The 14,980-nt window shown below is 33.6% G+C and overlaps 1 protein-coding gene across 3 annotated transcripts; it reads left to right on the top strand.

The window, feature by feature from the left end:
• Positions 1 to 8,069: 8,069 nt before the first annotated feature.
• LOC11435600 (AT-rich interactive domain-containing protein 2) lies at positions 8,070 to 13,832 on the top strand. 3 transcript variants are annotated; one of them, XM_024770404.2, is made up of 4 exons: positions 8,070 to 8,319; positions 8,927 to 10,024; positions 12,327 to 13,175; positions 13,306 to 13,832. In XM_024770404.2, the coding sequence occupies exons 2-3, from the start codon at positions 9,068 to 9,070 to the stop codon at positions 13,170 to 13,172; spliced, it is 1,803 nt and encodes a 600-aa protein (XP_024626172.1). In that variant the 5' UTR covers positions 8,070 to 8,319; positions 8,927 to 9,067; the 3' UTR covers positions 13,173 to 13,175; positions 13,306 to 13,832. The 3 variants fall into 3 exon arrangements, with proteins under 3 accessions (XP_024626172.1, XP_024626173.1, XP_013449346.1); XM_024770405.2 differs by lacking the exon at positions 8,070 to 8,319 and adding an exon at positions 8,379 to 8,746 and having other exon boundaries at positions 13,312 to 13,832; XM_013593892.3 differs by lacking the exon at positions 8,070 to 8,319 and adding an exon at positions 8,381 to 8,746.
• The last annotated feature ends 1,148 nt before the right edge of the window (positions 13,833 to 14,980 follow it).

Genomic DNA, 14,980 nt, shown 5'->3' with positions numbered 1-14,980 from the left:
CAAATATCCAACACATGTAATAGCCTTGATCTTAACAATCTAAGCCTATAAACAAGGAAAGATAGTTACATAACACATAACTAACTAAACTAAGCTATTTACTACATATACACTTGAATTACTAATATCAACATGCCTTTTGTCTAGGCAAACTCAAAGAAAACAATATGACTGGCACTAGGCAAACTCACACAAACCTTTTATTAGAAAAAAATACAATAGTTTAAACTAAGGGTATAATTGAAAGAAAAAAATCATGTAATCCCTTTATATATATATAGGTATAGAAGATAATATATTCTATGAGTTAGTTTTTTGACTAACACAACGACATTCATTCATTCAAATTGGTAAACTACATCAATTGAGAACAAATAGAAAAAAAGAGAAACTCCATCTGGAACTGTAATGAATATCCTATCTCCTGATATGTTCGGGTTTTTTCCACCGATCCAACTTGAAAAGCAAGCAAAGAGTGACTTTAACCCGCAGAAAAACGCAGTTGCGCATCCCTGACGTGCAGGATGCGCATGAGGCATGGCAAACACTGTCCCATGCGCAGTGGCGCATGAGGCAGCCCCTCACGTGTGAATTCTTGCGTTTTTGATCGTTCTTCCGTCTGAAAACTCCTAGGAACTTGAAATGAATTTTCTTCACTTTGTATTGTCTTCAAAAACCTTCTAAGAATCATTGATCTTCAATCTTCATATCTTTGATCCTTCATGTGATGTCTTGGTTTGTCGATTTACATGATTCCTTACTAAAAAACACTCAAAACACTTATGGAATTGCACAATTTAGGAGAAAAGTGAATTACAACGACTCGAGTGAAAACAATACAATATGTTCCTCAAACTATTGACAACTCCTCTAACTCTCATCTTATTTGTCTTCAAATGCAAAGAAAATTAATAAAAACATAGCCAAAAATATCATATGATGCTCCTTCATCATGTCAGGTTGAAACGGAAAACTTACAGACAAACAAACTTATTCCAACTTTGCAAACGTTTTGGACCAATCTGAAACATTTAAAACAAAAGACACCAAAAAACAATTATTTGAGGAATGAATGAATTGATAACAAAACCTTCAAAGAAAAAAAGTAATGGACTAAAAGACTAGAAATCACTGACTTGATTTTTTTTGTTGACTACATTAAATTATTACATTTATTATTTATTTTATTTTTTTGACCTTAATAATTATTTTATTATAATAATAAATAACATAAGCATATAAATAGGTGCAGTATTACGCTATCCATGAACCTACTCCTCCCTCCCTCTCTCTCTCTCTCTCTCTCTCTCTCTCTCTCTCCATCGTATCCTCAACATGTATCTCCCTTAATTTTCATTTTCAAATCAATGACTTTCATCTTCTCCTTTGATCTCAAATGTCAGATGTATGAAGACAAAATTGATTTGCTATGTTTCAAAGTTGAACAGGTAATGAACATTTCCAACTTCATCTTCACATACTCTCACAACATGCGTCTTCGTTGTGGATTTGTCTTGTGGAATGATTGTTTAACATATTTCTTTAGTTTGTCAGCATATTATTACCTTTAAATTGTAGGAGCTATTACCTCATAATACTCCATTCTATGTTGTTGATGAAAATCTATCTTTTGAGATTTTACATTTGATTTAAATTCTCAAATGATAGTTTGAGGGAGCATGGTGGTATGAACTCAAAGCATTCTTACTTAACCATGATAAGTACAACAAACGATTTTTCAATCAAAATGTTTTGTTATACTTCTCATGGTCGAGTAAGAATGTTTCGAGTTCATACCACCATGCTCCCTCAAAATAACATTTTAGATTTTCAATCAGATGTAAAATCTTAAAATTTATATTTTCATTAACAATAGAGAATGAATTATTTTGAGTTAATAGTTCCAACAATTTACAAAGATACCAATATGTTGAGAAACAGAAGCAACATGTTAAACAATCATTCGCAAGATATATCCACAACAAAGACGTACGTCTATTATGATAGTATATAGAGATGAAATTGGCAATGTTCATTGCTTGTTCAACCGCGAAACGTAGCAAATCAATTCTGTTTTCATACATCTGGCATTCAAGTTTGGAGGAGAAGTTGAAAGCCATTGATTTGAAAATGAAAACAGGCAGAGAGATATATGATGAGGGTACGGCGAACACAAAGAGACAGATATATGATTAGGTTTATGGAGAGTGTAATACTGAACCTATTTATATGTTTATGTTATTTTATTGTATTAAAATAATTAATAGGGTAAAAAAAAGTAACAAATGTAATAATTCTAGGTAGTAAAAAATTCAAGGTAATTATTAGTAGTCTTTGTGTCCATTACTTTTTTTCATTGAAGGTTTTGCATACAAAATTTAATAAACTATATATCGATTTATTTCTAAAATAATTGTTTTTCTGTAAGGGTGAAAACCAAGAACCCGCTCCATACCTTTTTCTCTTTAGATCTTCCTCATCCACCTATAAGGGGTGGTTTACGACCAATTTTTCATCCTAAAACACCCCCACTAAATCGTTATTTTTCTTCATTTTTATTGGTTTTCATGATTTCGTCGTTGTTTTAGTGCAACTCAATTGATTTGTACTTTATCTTGGTGCGACATTATTTCGATTTTCCATGGTGTTCGTTCAGTTCAAATTAACATATTAGTTTCGATACAAAGCAGATTAAGTTAATATATTTGGCATCCATTACAAATATGGAGGTAGGATATTCGAGACACTTTAATTTTGTCATATTTGTAGGTTTTGTCACATTTGTCATAGTTGAGGATATGGAAAGATGTGGCCCTGGACTGTCAACCGGGTCATACAATAGTATGAACCCATGGGACCTCTTCTTATCATTGCTTAATGGTTAAGTTTTATGAGCTGGTGCCAATGGTTGGTAGTACAAGGAATAAAACGAATATGCATGTAGTAGGTAGGATAAGACAAGGAAAGCTCGTAAGGGAAATGACCAAAGGGTACAACTTATAGTCGTAGGCCTTGTAATATAAAAGGGCAACCACATGTTAGTGCCAAAGGTTCGAAATTTTACATGGTGAATTTAAAGGCCAAGTTCCAGCTAGAGTTAGTTGCACTAGAGTTCTCACTTCATCTCATCTTCTCCATATATGAGCATGAGTGCTATTTCTGATTGAATTAGAGTTAAGATAACTTGGTGATGCTTTTAGCTCGCCTCTCTCCTCCAAGGATTGTAATATCGTACTAGCTCTATTTTATCTATCAATTTAATTTTTCATGTTTTCATCTATGTTTCATTTCATCTTCATCTCTGAGGTTCAACTCATCATGAGCTAAACCTCTTCTTGTGGTTTAGACATGATGAGGTTATGATATTCTATTCTTAAGATTTATAAAGCTATGGCTTCACACTTCTTTCAAACAAACTGTTTTAACTCAAAATCTTTAAAAGTAAAACTTGATCTCTTACTGACACCGATTGGGTAAGGAAATGGAAAATGTTTGTTTGATATGAGTTAGTCCCTATGCATCAGAAGGTGAATGGAACAAGAGAGACTAATTTGCACGAGTACTAGATCTCGGAGAAGCCTCTTAAGCGATGATGTCTAACTAGGACTATTGTCATAGGCCAAAGGCTCAATAAAATAACACTTTATAGGGAACTGTTGATGACCTAATCTAGCAACATAGCATGTTAAGATTATGTGATTGCACTCCCATTGGACATCTTCACGTGCTTAACATGAAGGCTGAGTTGTTATATACTCCCAAAGGCAACCAGTTTCCAGGAAGCCAGAGAAAGCTATAGCTCTATAGATCGTAGTAAAGCTCTCTCATAATTGAATCTTTGTTTAAACCACACTTTTAACTTTGAGAATTGCAAAGTCTTTTTAATTGTTTTCCCAAACCTTCAACTTTATTTTAGTGTTGTGAAAGATGATTTATTTTATTTTCTTGTAAACAAATTTTCTATTGGAAAGCTATAGGGAGCTATAACTCCCTAGTCTCTGTGAGACCGATATCTTTTTATACTATAACTTACACAGTGTATACTTGCACTCAATTTTTCCACCTTAAAAATACTCATAGGATTTTGAAAGACACCACACATGTAGGCCACATAGTCATATTCCACTTACCATATTTTCTCTAAGAGGAATGCTAAGGACAGTTGCTCATACACTCTCTCTTAAATACTCTCTCAATGTATGGTGCCACATGTCAGATATTTTAACTTGTACCTGTTTACCAGCTTTGAAAGTTGAGAAAGTTTATTTCATATTTTTTAATTATTTTTATTATAAGAAACTCAAAGGTCATCTCTGTTGCACGACAGAACATTGCAAGTTCTCTCAGATAAAGTTTATTTTATATACAGATAAACCAAAATATGACAAGTTGATAAATAATTTCATTATATACTTTGACAATAATTTGTAGATAACCCGATGTACAAATAATTTCTATTAATATTTAAAAATTGTAATCAAAATTATACAAACAAACATAATAAAATATACACACATTAGCATGGTAAAAAGAGCGGATAAATTTAGATAACGACCTTCCTTTTCCCACTAGCATTCATAAAATATATAGGGATATTTGCAACATTGACTTAATCATAACATCCCTACTAGATTTAGACAACGACCTTCCTTTTCAATAATTAATTTTCCTCCACACCCTATCATTAATAAACCCAGCATCAGATGAGAAATTATTGTCTTCTGCGAGTTAAATAGTTGTTGCTTCTTCCCTGGTTGGTCAGACGGATTTTCAGATGGTCTCGACAGTTCTTTCAAATTATGAGTCAAAGAGTAAGATACTTGAATTCGCACTACACACATAGAATAAACTCAAAAATACCTTTAGTAGAGCCATGTAAGAAAACAAACGCAATAGCTCGATTAATTTTTTGTTTATTTATAACAATAAAATAAAATAGAATGTTTTTTTAGAATTAGAAACAAAACAAATAAAAGAAAAATATGACTAAAAACATAAAACTAACTAACTGAGAATCAAATATTTCTGTTGTTTTTGATATATATATATATAACGTAAAATAAAATAAAATAGAATTAAATAAACTAAAAATAAAATAATTAAAGCAAATTATCTTGTTGAAAAGATCAACGATCCTAGGGAACGACACCAAAAACTTGATGATAAATTTGGCAAGTGCATCAAAATGTTTCAAGTAATAAAGTAATATGTTATCACCTGCATAATGATTGTCGTTTTCTACTAGACAATTTACTAAACTTATAATTAAAAAATCAATTAGGGGGAGTTTGCAAGATAGCGACAAAATTAAAAAGGTTTTGTTTAGAGTTTTAACGGCGATTATAATTCTTTGAATCCTCTCTACTTTTTTGTTGAATTAGTGCATGTTTCTAGATCAATTACTATCTAAGGTTTATATAAACGTCGGTTGACAACGTGGGCATAATAGTCTAGGACCTCCAAATGTCGTATTACTCCACATCAGAATGTTGGGACTTATAATCTCACAGAAAATTAACTTCATATGTCATGTTTCTCCTTAACTATTTTAGGGACTTATATTCTCACAGACGTAGGAGATGTTAGATGTCGTATTGCTCCTAAGGCCAAAACTTATACTCACACAAATGTCTTCGAAGTCTAATCATCCCGCTAAAAAGGAATATTTAATTTCTTAGAGACACTCTCGAGCGAAATACATTATAACCATTCTGGTTAAAGCAAGATGCGAATCTATAAACCCTAACCTAAGGTCAATTTAAACCCTAGTTGAAAAGCATTAACCATGATATATATGTAAATTAAATATAACCTAAATAATATTGAATAAAGAAAGTCAGGCATTGATATAAAATTCCAACAAATAATAGAGGTTCATTATAGAACACCAATCCTTAGGTGTTTAACTACTCATGGTAACTGAATAATATCAAATGAAAGAAAAATGGAACAAACACTAGAACAAGTGGAAGAGAGATTTGAAAAGACCCGTCATTGAAGCTTTGGTAGCCCTCCTTTGCCTTTGAACTGCCAAGTTGCTGAATGAATACTTCTGGGTGAAAAGGGGCTTTAAATAGGTAAAAGTGCGCACACAACATGCATGGGCCCAACACAAGTAAAATGCTGATTTTTCACGCTCATTATGCGCGAGGTGCATGAGGTAGATAGAAAATCAACATTTCAAGAGTAGTAATGTGCATGGCGCAAGGGGTTGTGCGCGGGGCCCAAACAATTTTTTCCAACTTTTTTGTCATTCCTTCAAGTGTTTTTGTCCTCTTTGATATGTTATTGGAACTGGGGACATAACTTCCCCAAGTTGTATTGTCTTCAAACCTTCGTCGCACTTGATTATCTAGCTTCCATAACTTCCAAAAGAAGTATTGTCTTGCTGAATTACATGATTTAAATCATAAAAGACTGAAAACACCTATGAAATTATCTGGTTAAGGAAGAAATAAGAGTACGACGACTTAAACCAAAACATTACAAAACATTTCCAAAACCATGAGCAACTCACTCTAAATCCTCAATATTGTTTTCAAATGCTTTAAAAAAGACTCCAAAGCATAACTAAAATTATCATACGATGAGGTCTCATCATTTCGCTGCTAAGCTTTTTAGATTGAAAAAACTTTTTTGTTTTGTTTTAATATCTATAATACATCTTCCCCAACTTCAAGGGTTTGGTCTAGTGCTAAAAAGAAATGCCTTTGAAGAGAGGTAAATATAAGTCTCTTTAAGATTGCTCTTTAAGTCCTAAGATTTAACCCACTTGGGTTGGCATTGTGGTGTTGACTTGAGACATTGGAGTATACTCCTTCTCAAGGTCTCAAGTTCGATTCTCCCTGATGCCAATTTGAGTGAGTTAGTTTAGCATCTTAAAAAAAATGTCATAAGGTTTTCTCTACCTGAAATTAAAGCATCATCCTCTCACCAAATTCTTTATTCCAAAACAAAAATTAAATTACCCATTTCTAAAAAATTAAATACAATAAAAAGACGTTGGATTTACAATGAATTTGATTGATTTTGTACTACCAATATTTTCTAAAAATTAGGGAACATAAATCTTTAAATGAATGAGAGACATTCTTGTAACAAAAAAAAAAAGAATGAGAGACATCCTTTCCAATGATACCTCCATATGATGTGATGCTGACTCTCATGACCTATTCTTCCTTGAAAATTGTTGTTCCACTTTAATGTTGGCTAAAAAACACCAGTATTTTACAAAAATAACCCCATCGACAGTTAACTATCGCGGGGAGTAACTAACAGTAGTTAACTTTCGATGTGGTTATTTTTCATCGGCAGTTAACTCTCGTGAAGCTTGAAACCTGAAATCTAACAGTGTTGAGCCTTAGAAGCTATTTGTTATACCGTAGATGTAACTTTGTTGTAATGTTGAGTTTTTATTTTGTTTTATTTGTGTTTTTTGTTACACACAAAAATGAACTATGGGTAGTTTTTGTTTTTTTGTTTAAAGATTGCGAAGTGAATATGTGAATATATTACTATGTCATGAACCCAAATTAAAATTCAGAAATTGTTTTGCTAATTTTTTAAAACCTACTGAAGTTGATTTCAAATAGAATTAGAATAAATGAAAACCCAAAAAATGTTGTTGTTGTTTGGATGGACAATTGTATTGAAGTTGTAATGGGAGAAATGAGTGTTGTTGTTACAGGAAAAGAAGAAAAAGAATTGTGTAATGTGTGCGTTTTGAGAGGTTGGAGATGATGAAGATATAAAGGTTGGAGATGAAAATGACAAAAGTCCGAAGATAGTGAAAAATTTCAGATTTAAAGCTCAACGACTACCGATGAATTTATTTTCGTAAAATACAGGTGTTTCTTAGCCAACATTGAAGTGAGAACAACAATTTTCTTCTTCCTTTTAACACACAAACCTATTATCCATTTGTTTTTAATATTTCCTAACCCAACCCACTATGAACCTATCCAAAAGCCTAACTCAACCACCCAACCATGGTTAAATCCTAACCATGGTTAACAAACCCTCCTATAAAACAATCAATACCACAATAAAAGGGTGAACTTTCTCATCCCTAACCACAATCCCTATCAAAAAGTTTCATCTCTCCTCCCATCTCAAATTCTCACCTCTTCAAATTCTCTCCTCCTTTCTTTTTCCCTTGAGAGAAATAAACAAAATAAAAAAGGTTTGGGCTAGGGCTTAAATTAAAAAAAAGTTTTGAGAAATTAGAAAAAAAAAGTGGGTACCGAAACAAAACTCACCACAAGATTTATCTTGAAAGCAACTATTCTCTCCTCCACCTCTTATTCCCACACTTCCATGGTATGTCTCTCTCTCAAATTTTATTTTTCATCTCCAATCAAAAATAGATTATAATTTTTTACTCTTATTCAAAATCTAGGATCTGTTTGGGTAGAAAATTAATTTTATTTTCTGAAACAATATTTTCAGATTTCCATAGACCTATAAACCTAGATCAAATCATTTTTTCTTTTCAATAATATCATTTTTTCAGATTTGCAAAAAACCCTCTTAGATTTTGAAGAATAGGGTTTGTATCTGTTCAAAACTTGAACTTTGACCCCTCAATTTTTTTCATCAAAAACACCAATCATCTGACATAGAAACAATGCGCGGGATACCCAAAAATTTTCCTCACTCTCTCTCTTCTATATAGAGAGAGAAAGTGTAAGCACAAAGCTTTCTCTCTCCGAAAACTACAAGCAAAACAACCCTTGATTTTCATCCGGTACCTTTTCACATTTCTTACGCTAAATGCTTCAAAACCCAGTTTTGCTTTTTCGTTTTCAGCTTTTTTTCGTGGTTTTTGTTAGTTTTTGGGATGTGGGTCGGGTTCAAAATTGAAACTTTATAGCTTGGTTTTGTTTTTGATTTTTTTTGTTAATGATGTTTTTTATATGCATGACAGGGTTGTTGTGGAGCTAGGTGAAACCCTAGAGGAAGTTTTGGAGATGAAGATGATGCGGTTGTTTTTGTAGATTTATATGTTGTTTTGTTAAGTGTTAGTTAAGTTCATTGGTGGTTTTTTCTTTTGAAAGAGATCTAGAAAATGTTGGGTAGTGAGCAAACTTTGGATTTGTATAAGCTGTTCATGGTGGTGAAGGACAAAGGTGGTTATGATGTTGTTTGTAAGAATGAGTTGTGGGATTTGGTTGGGGAAGAATATGGGTTGGGTGTGAAAGTTGGTTCTTCGGTTAAACTTGTTTATAGTAAGTATTTGAGTGGTTTAGAGACGCCTTTGAAGAATGTCGTTGATGGTGAGTTCCCGAAGCGTGATTTAGTGGGCGATAGAGTTAAGTTTGGGGAGCGTTTAACGGAGTTGCAGGCGGAGTTGGTGTTGGATGATTATGGTGAGGGAGATGTCGGGGATGAAGTCAAGAGTGTATACGGATGTAGGAAGAAGTTGTGTGATACTAATAGAGTGAAGGTTGTGAATCCAGAGTTGAATGCGTCTGAACTCGAAAAGGTATATGAGTATATAGATGGGAGGAAGTCGTGTGGTACTAATAAAATGAAGGACACGAATCTTGTGTCTAATATGGCCAAGAAAGTTGAGAGTGAAGGACTAGTTGACGTGCTTATGCAGGATTGTAAGACGAATGAGACTAGTCTCAGAAAGTTGGTTAACCAAAATGCTGCAATGGAAATAATGGATGATGTATCCGATGTAGCAAACAGCATGCCTGGATTGTCAGATGGAAGCAAGAGTTGTGCTAATGATGACGCCAATGACAGTGGCGATGATGTCTTGATGTTGGACCCATCTAGTGTTAATAGAGAGAGCTTTGGTCGTAAAAGGAAGAGAGACGACTTGATGTCAGAAATGCAAAGTTGGGTTATTAGAACTGCAAAGAATCCTTGTGATCCTGTGTTAGGTTCAATGCCTGAAAAGTCAAAGTGGAAGTCTTACGGTAATCAAGAGATCTGGAAGAAGGTTTTGTTGTTTCGAGAAGCTGCCTTTTTGAAAAAAGATTTTGGATCAGACTGCGAAAAACTCAGCTGGCTGGTAAGTAGAAAACAACTATACGCTCTTTGTTTGTCATTGCCGATGTTTGAATTATAATGTAGGGTTGTATGTCACCTTTTGTGCTGAGATCATGCATCATGGAAAATATTGCCAATATTATTTGATGTCGGTCCTTTTGTCATAAGCATTATAATTTATAATTATTGTATTTGTATCTGTAATCATGGATGTTGTGTTTCTCTTCTGTTTGGTTTTACCTTGTTGAATGGTTTTTTGAGGGCCACTTTATCTTTTATTTATTTATGGTGTGCTTCCATAACTTAATCCTGTAATTTTACTCTCTCCGTTCAATAATGAGTGACCCATTTGCAAAAATAATATCCCCCAAAATAGATGTACCGTTCAATTTTCAATGTAATATTTATTATTTCTTTTCCTATTGTATGATCTAATTACATTCATCACTTCCAACTCAACATGTATTATGCATTTGATAATGATGAAAAAATCAATACTTGATAAGGTTGATTGATAGAACTACCAACATGGGGTTGATCGAGTGGTAAGGGACTCGAGAACCTTAAGCAAATGGTAAGGGGGTTTGACCCTTGGCTCTTGCATAAGGAGAATACCCAGTTGGGTGTGGAAAATTCATCTTGTACCCAACAGAGATTGGTCACGGTAGTGGATACTTCGTACCTATAACATGGTTATAAAATAAAAACATACGTGATGCGATGGTTATGAAAAAATGTTAATTTGGTAAAACTATTATTCTCTTTATTTCATTTATAATATTTCCTTAGTATTGTTTATTTTCTTTTCATATGTGATGCAATTCTATTTACCTTGTGACTCTAATTTTTCATCAAAAGTTCCGCGATGTGCCATAAGTTTTTGTGCCACATAATAAGCACTATAAATTACCGTGTAAAATTTAAAATTTAAATTCTCTATTTGCTCTGACTTCAAGTTTGTCACACCACCTTATGAGGTATTGTCTGCTTTGGGTGTAAGCCATTTGCAGTTTTATCCTTTATAAAAGGCACTTCATTAGAGTGTTCTTAATAAGTTACCTTAAACCCGATCCCCAAGTAATATGAAACTTTTCGGTGTGCTTGAACAGCAGGCCCTATTGAGGCTAAGGGAGTAAAGGGTCTGTCAACCATTGTGCATGGCTTAAACCCCGTTCCCACAAATGGCGCCAATGTTCTGACCTCAAGTCCACCACACCACCTTTCGAGGTATTCTGTGACTGATTGAGGTCAGAACATTGGTGCCGTCTATGGGAATCAAGGTTCCATGCCACGTTTGATGGCTGACAGACCCTTTAATCCCTTAGCCTCGATTGAGGGCTATTGTTTCGGTACACCTAAAAGTCTCACATTGTATGGGAATTGAGGCCAAATGTATTTTATAAACAACACACACTCCTCAATCCAACGAGGCGGACAAAACCATGGGAGCTCACACAAGACCCAAAGTGGATTATACCTCGAAATCACAGTGATGTGACTTGAGGTCGGAACACTATTCTTATTATATACAACACCAAATTAAATACTTCATTGATATTCTATTTATGATGAGAATTCATTGTTCCACAATTCAAAATTTTGAATTTATCACATTCGCAGGAAATTGAATTTTGAACCTTTGCTAATTTATTTGAGGAGAGAAATTATTAAATTTTGTTACATAGTTCACATTTTCTTATTTTAATTTTCTGGTTTAAAGTTCTATTTGCTTATGAAACTATTGCTAATTTAATGTTAGATTCAATAGATTGATTCAGGATTGTGTGCTGTATCATCGATTAAATTATTCTGTCCATCACATTGGTATAAATCTAGTTTTGTTGAAAGCCAAGCTCAACAAACAAGCCAGAAAAATCAATAAAAGTTCGGCTCATACTTGGTCTTCTATAATACTTATGTACTCCCTCAACTTGAATGTGTGTATTCTTTGAAAATAATTTGAGACTATTTAGTATATTAATTTAAAACATGTAACACAATTGCATTTCATGTGATAGGATAAGATTCTCCAAATTTATGTTCCTGTCTTATTGAAGGCGTGAATAATATAAATAGATTAATGAACCCTTTTTCTGATGTCACCTTGAAACAACAGAGGGTTCACTTGTTATTCATTATCTTACAAGTGTCTAGTAAGTACTTAAAATTTATAGATAAGTTTTTCATTGAAGAAATTGCTTTGATTTTGGGTGATAGAGGTCTTTTTCGTAGGGGGTTCTTGAGATATAACTTGAATATTTGTCTAAATATTGCCACCTGGTATCATTGTATCAAGAATTGAAACTTTCTTCTACCATTTTTAGGCTCAGAGGATGCATCCTTCCATGTATGATGTTAACCTTGGGGTAAATTACAATCTTAGACAACGGATCAAACGTGACAATGGAGTTTTAGTTGGAAAATCTGCATCTATCTTGCAAAGAACACCTGATTCCGAAGCTAAGGAAAAGTTACTCGACTCCTGTGTTCCAGAATCAATTCTTGATGCACCTCCCACAGTGAATATCCCTCTCGGGCCAAACCATCAAGCTGAAGTGCCCGAATGGACTGGCACAACTCATAAGAGTGATTCTAAGTGGCTGGGAACTCAAATATGGCCACTACAAATTGTAAAATCCAAACTTTTGGAAGGGGAACCTGTCGGAAAGGGAAGACAAGATTCATGCCGTTGCCAAGTACAGGGTTCTGTCGAGTGTGTTCGATTTCACATTGCTGAGAAAAGCGCTAAACTCAAGCTGGAAATAGGTGTGGCCTTTTACCAGTGGAATTTAGACAAAGCAGGGGAAGAAGTGAGGCGATGCTGGACGGCTGAAGAAGAGAAAAAGTTCAAAGATGTAGTGAAATCGAACCCTGCTTCGCTTGATAGATGTTTCTGGGACGATATTTTCACAACATTTCCTAAGAAGAGCAGGGAAAGTTTAGTCAGCTACTACTTCAATGTCTTTCTTTTGCAGCGCAGAGGATACCAGAACAGGCATACTCCTGATAACATTGACAGTGATGATGAAGAATCGGAATTTACACCATTGAAGGGTTCTTTTGGACATCAAACTGACAAATCAAACAGCTTCACCTTATTATCCCCTAAGAAGCCACAGCCAACGCCACATACAAAAGGAAGACAGCTAGTGAATGGCCTCAAATCATGAGCTGTAAGTGAACATTTTGAAAATTTTCTCTCTTCACTTTAACAATTTTTCTGTATTAAATAATGGATCTCTCTCCTTGCATAGAATATAAAATCATCATTCCTATTAAGGACTAAAGATTGTTTTGGTGTAGGGTCAGCTATGAGGTAAAAGATGTTGCCTTTGGTGGTGGAAGCAGCTAACTAGTAACTTTGAAGATCTGACTTGTTACAAGTTAAAGTTGCTTTTGTTCATATGCATTCAATTTTGAGACTTTACAGTGATGCATTGCAGCCACATATTCCCTTAGTTACACATTTTCACCAGGTTGTGACAAGGGTTGCATCACTGTTAAAACAACTGCGTCAGGAATACACAACATTTTTATTGTAGATGGTCATGAAACAAATGCATCAAAAATTAAATTGAACTTCAGCTTATCTGAGTTTCTATACGGATGTTTTTCAATACAATGTGGAAATTATTTTAGGCTCAGGTTTCTGCAAGTTTGTCAATTACCTTTTCAATATGCCAACTGGCAAGTAATTCTACTTTCTACATGGATCTAAGATATTAAATTGACCCTTTCAATAAGGTTATATGGGAGGAGTCAATTGTATTTGGTTTGCTTGTTTCGTCTTTGCATGGATATTTTCTTGAAGGTCTTTTTTGTAGTGTTAACTTTCATTTACCATTTAACTCCTTTCATAGAAAACATCCAAACTAAGATAGCTTTTGATAACCATAATTTGCGTCATTGTTGATTCATATAGACAAGGTTATCATCGCTATGTTTTGAGAGTTTAGAAGGGGAGATAAAAAAGAGTTGCGGGAAGTAGGAAGATGAAAGAGAAAGGGTAGGACAGTCTTCCAACTTAAAATATCATACTCTTCTTCCTAACAAAATTATCCATAATATGAGAACTCAAACTGTATTTTGTAGGATCTTGGTGTGTTTGGACAAATTGTTTATGTTTTTATAATACCCTCAAAATTAGAAGTAAATTAATCAGAGATATTTTGTAGGATCTTGGTGTATTATTAGGTCGAGAAATGGTTGGGCATTGTCGTTGACAAGGAGTAGGACAAGGATATTGTGGATGTAAAGATGGTACTCCATCCGATTTATTTAAAATGAGTGTCGTTTTAGCAAAAAAAAAAAAATTGTTTTGAAATGAATGTCATTTTCAGTTTTCAATGCAATAATAATTTTTTCTTTTCAATTGTACCCTTCAATTAATATTATGTTACACCACTTTCAAAGTATTATTTTTTCTTCAATAAAAAACAAATCAATAGTTGATTAGGATGATTTGGTAAAATTGCTATGACATTTGACTACTTTATTTTATTCCTTAATCTGTGTGCAATTGGCTAAATCGACACTCATTTTAAAACGAAGGGAGTATGAGATTGAATCATAGCCTTAAAATTTGTAACAGAACAAAATACCTTTGATGTTATTAGTGCTTTTGCACCTCAAGTTGGATTAGAACAACTTAAAGTAAAGTTTTGGGATAAGTTAGAATGTTTACATCAGGATATACCGATAGAACGAAAGTGTCTACTAACAATATATAAAAATCAAAGTAAAGCAAAATTTCATAATCGTCCTTATTAAAACTCATGATCTCCTTAATTTTACGTGCGTAATGGTCATTTTGCAAAATTTAATTTATTTGTTTTTTAAAAAATTAATCACTGATAATGATCATATCTACTAACAATATACAAAAATCTAAGTCCAAAAAAATTTCATAATTGTCATTATTAAAACCCATGATCTCTTTAATTTTATAATCGTTCAGCAAATATTGGATGATGTTTTG

This window comes from Medicago truncatula, chromosome 7 (genome assembly GCF_003473485.1).
Source record: "Medicago truncatula cultivar Jemalong A17 chromosome 7, MtrunA17r5.0-ANR, whole genome shotgun sequence".
Lineage (NCBI taxonomy): Eukaryota > Viridiplantae > Streptophyta > Magnoliopsida > Fabales > Fabaceae > Medicago > Medicago truncatula.
The sequence above is the reverse complement of the archived record's forward strand: the minus strand, read 5'-3'. Positions and strand labels throughout refer to the sequence as shown.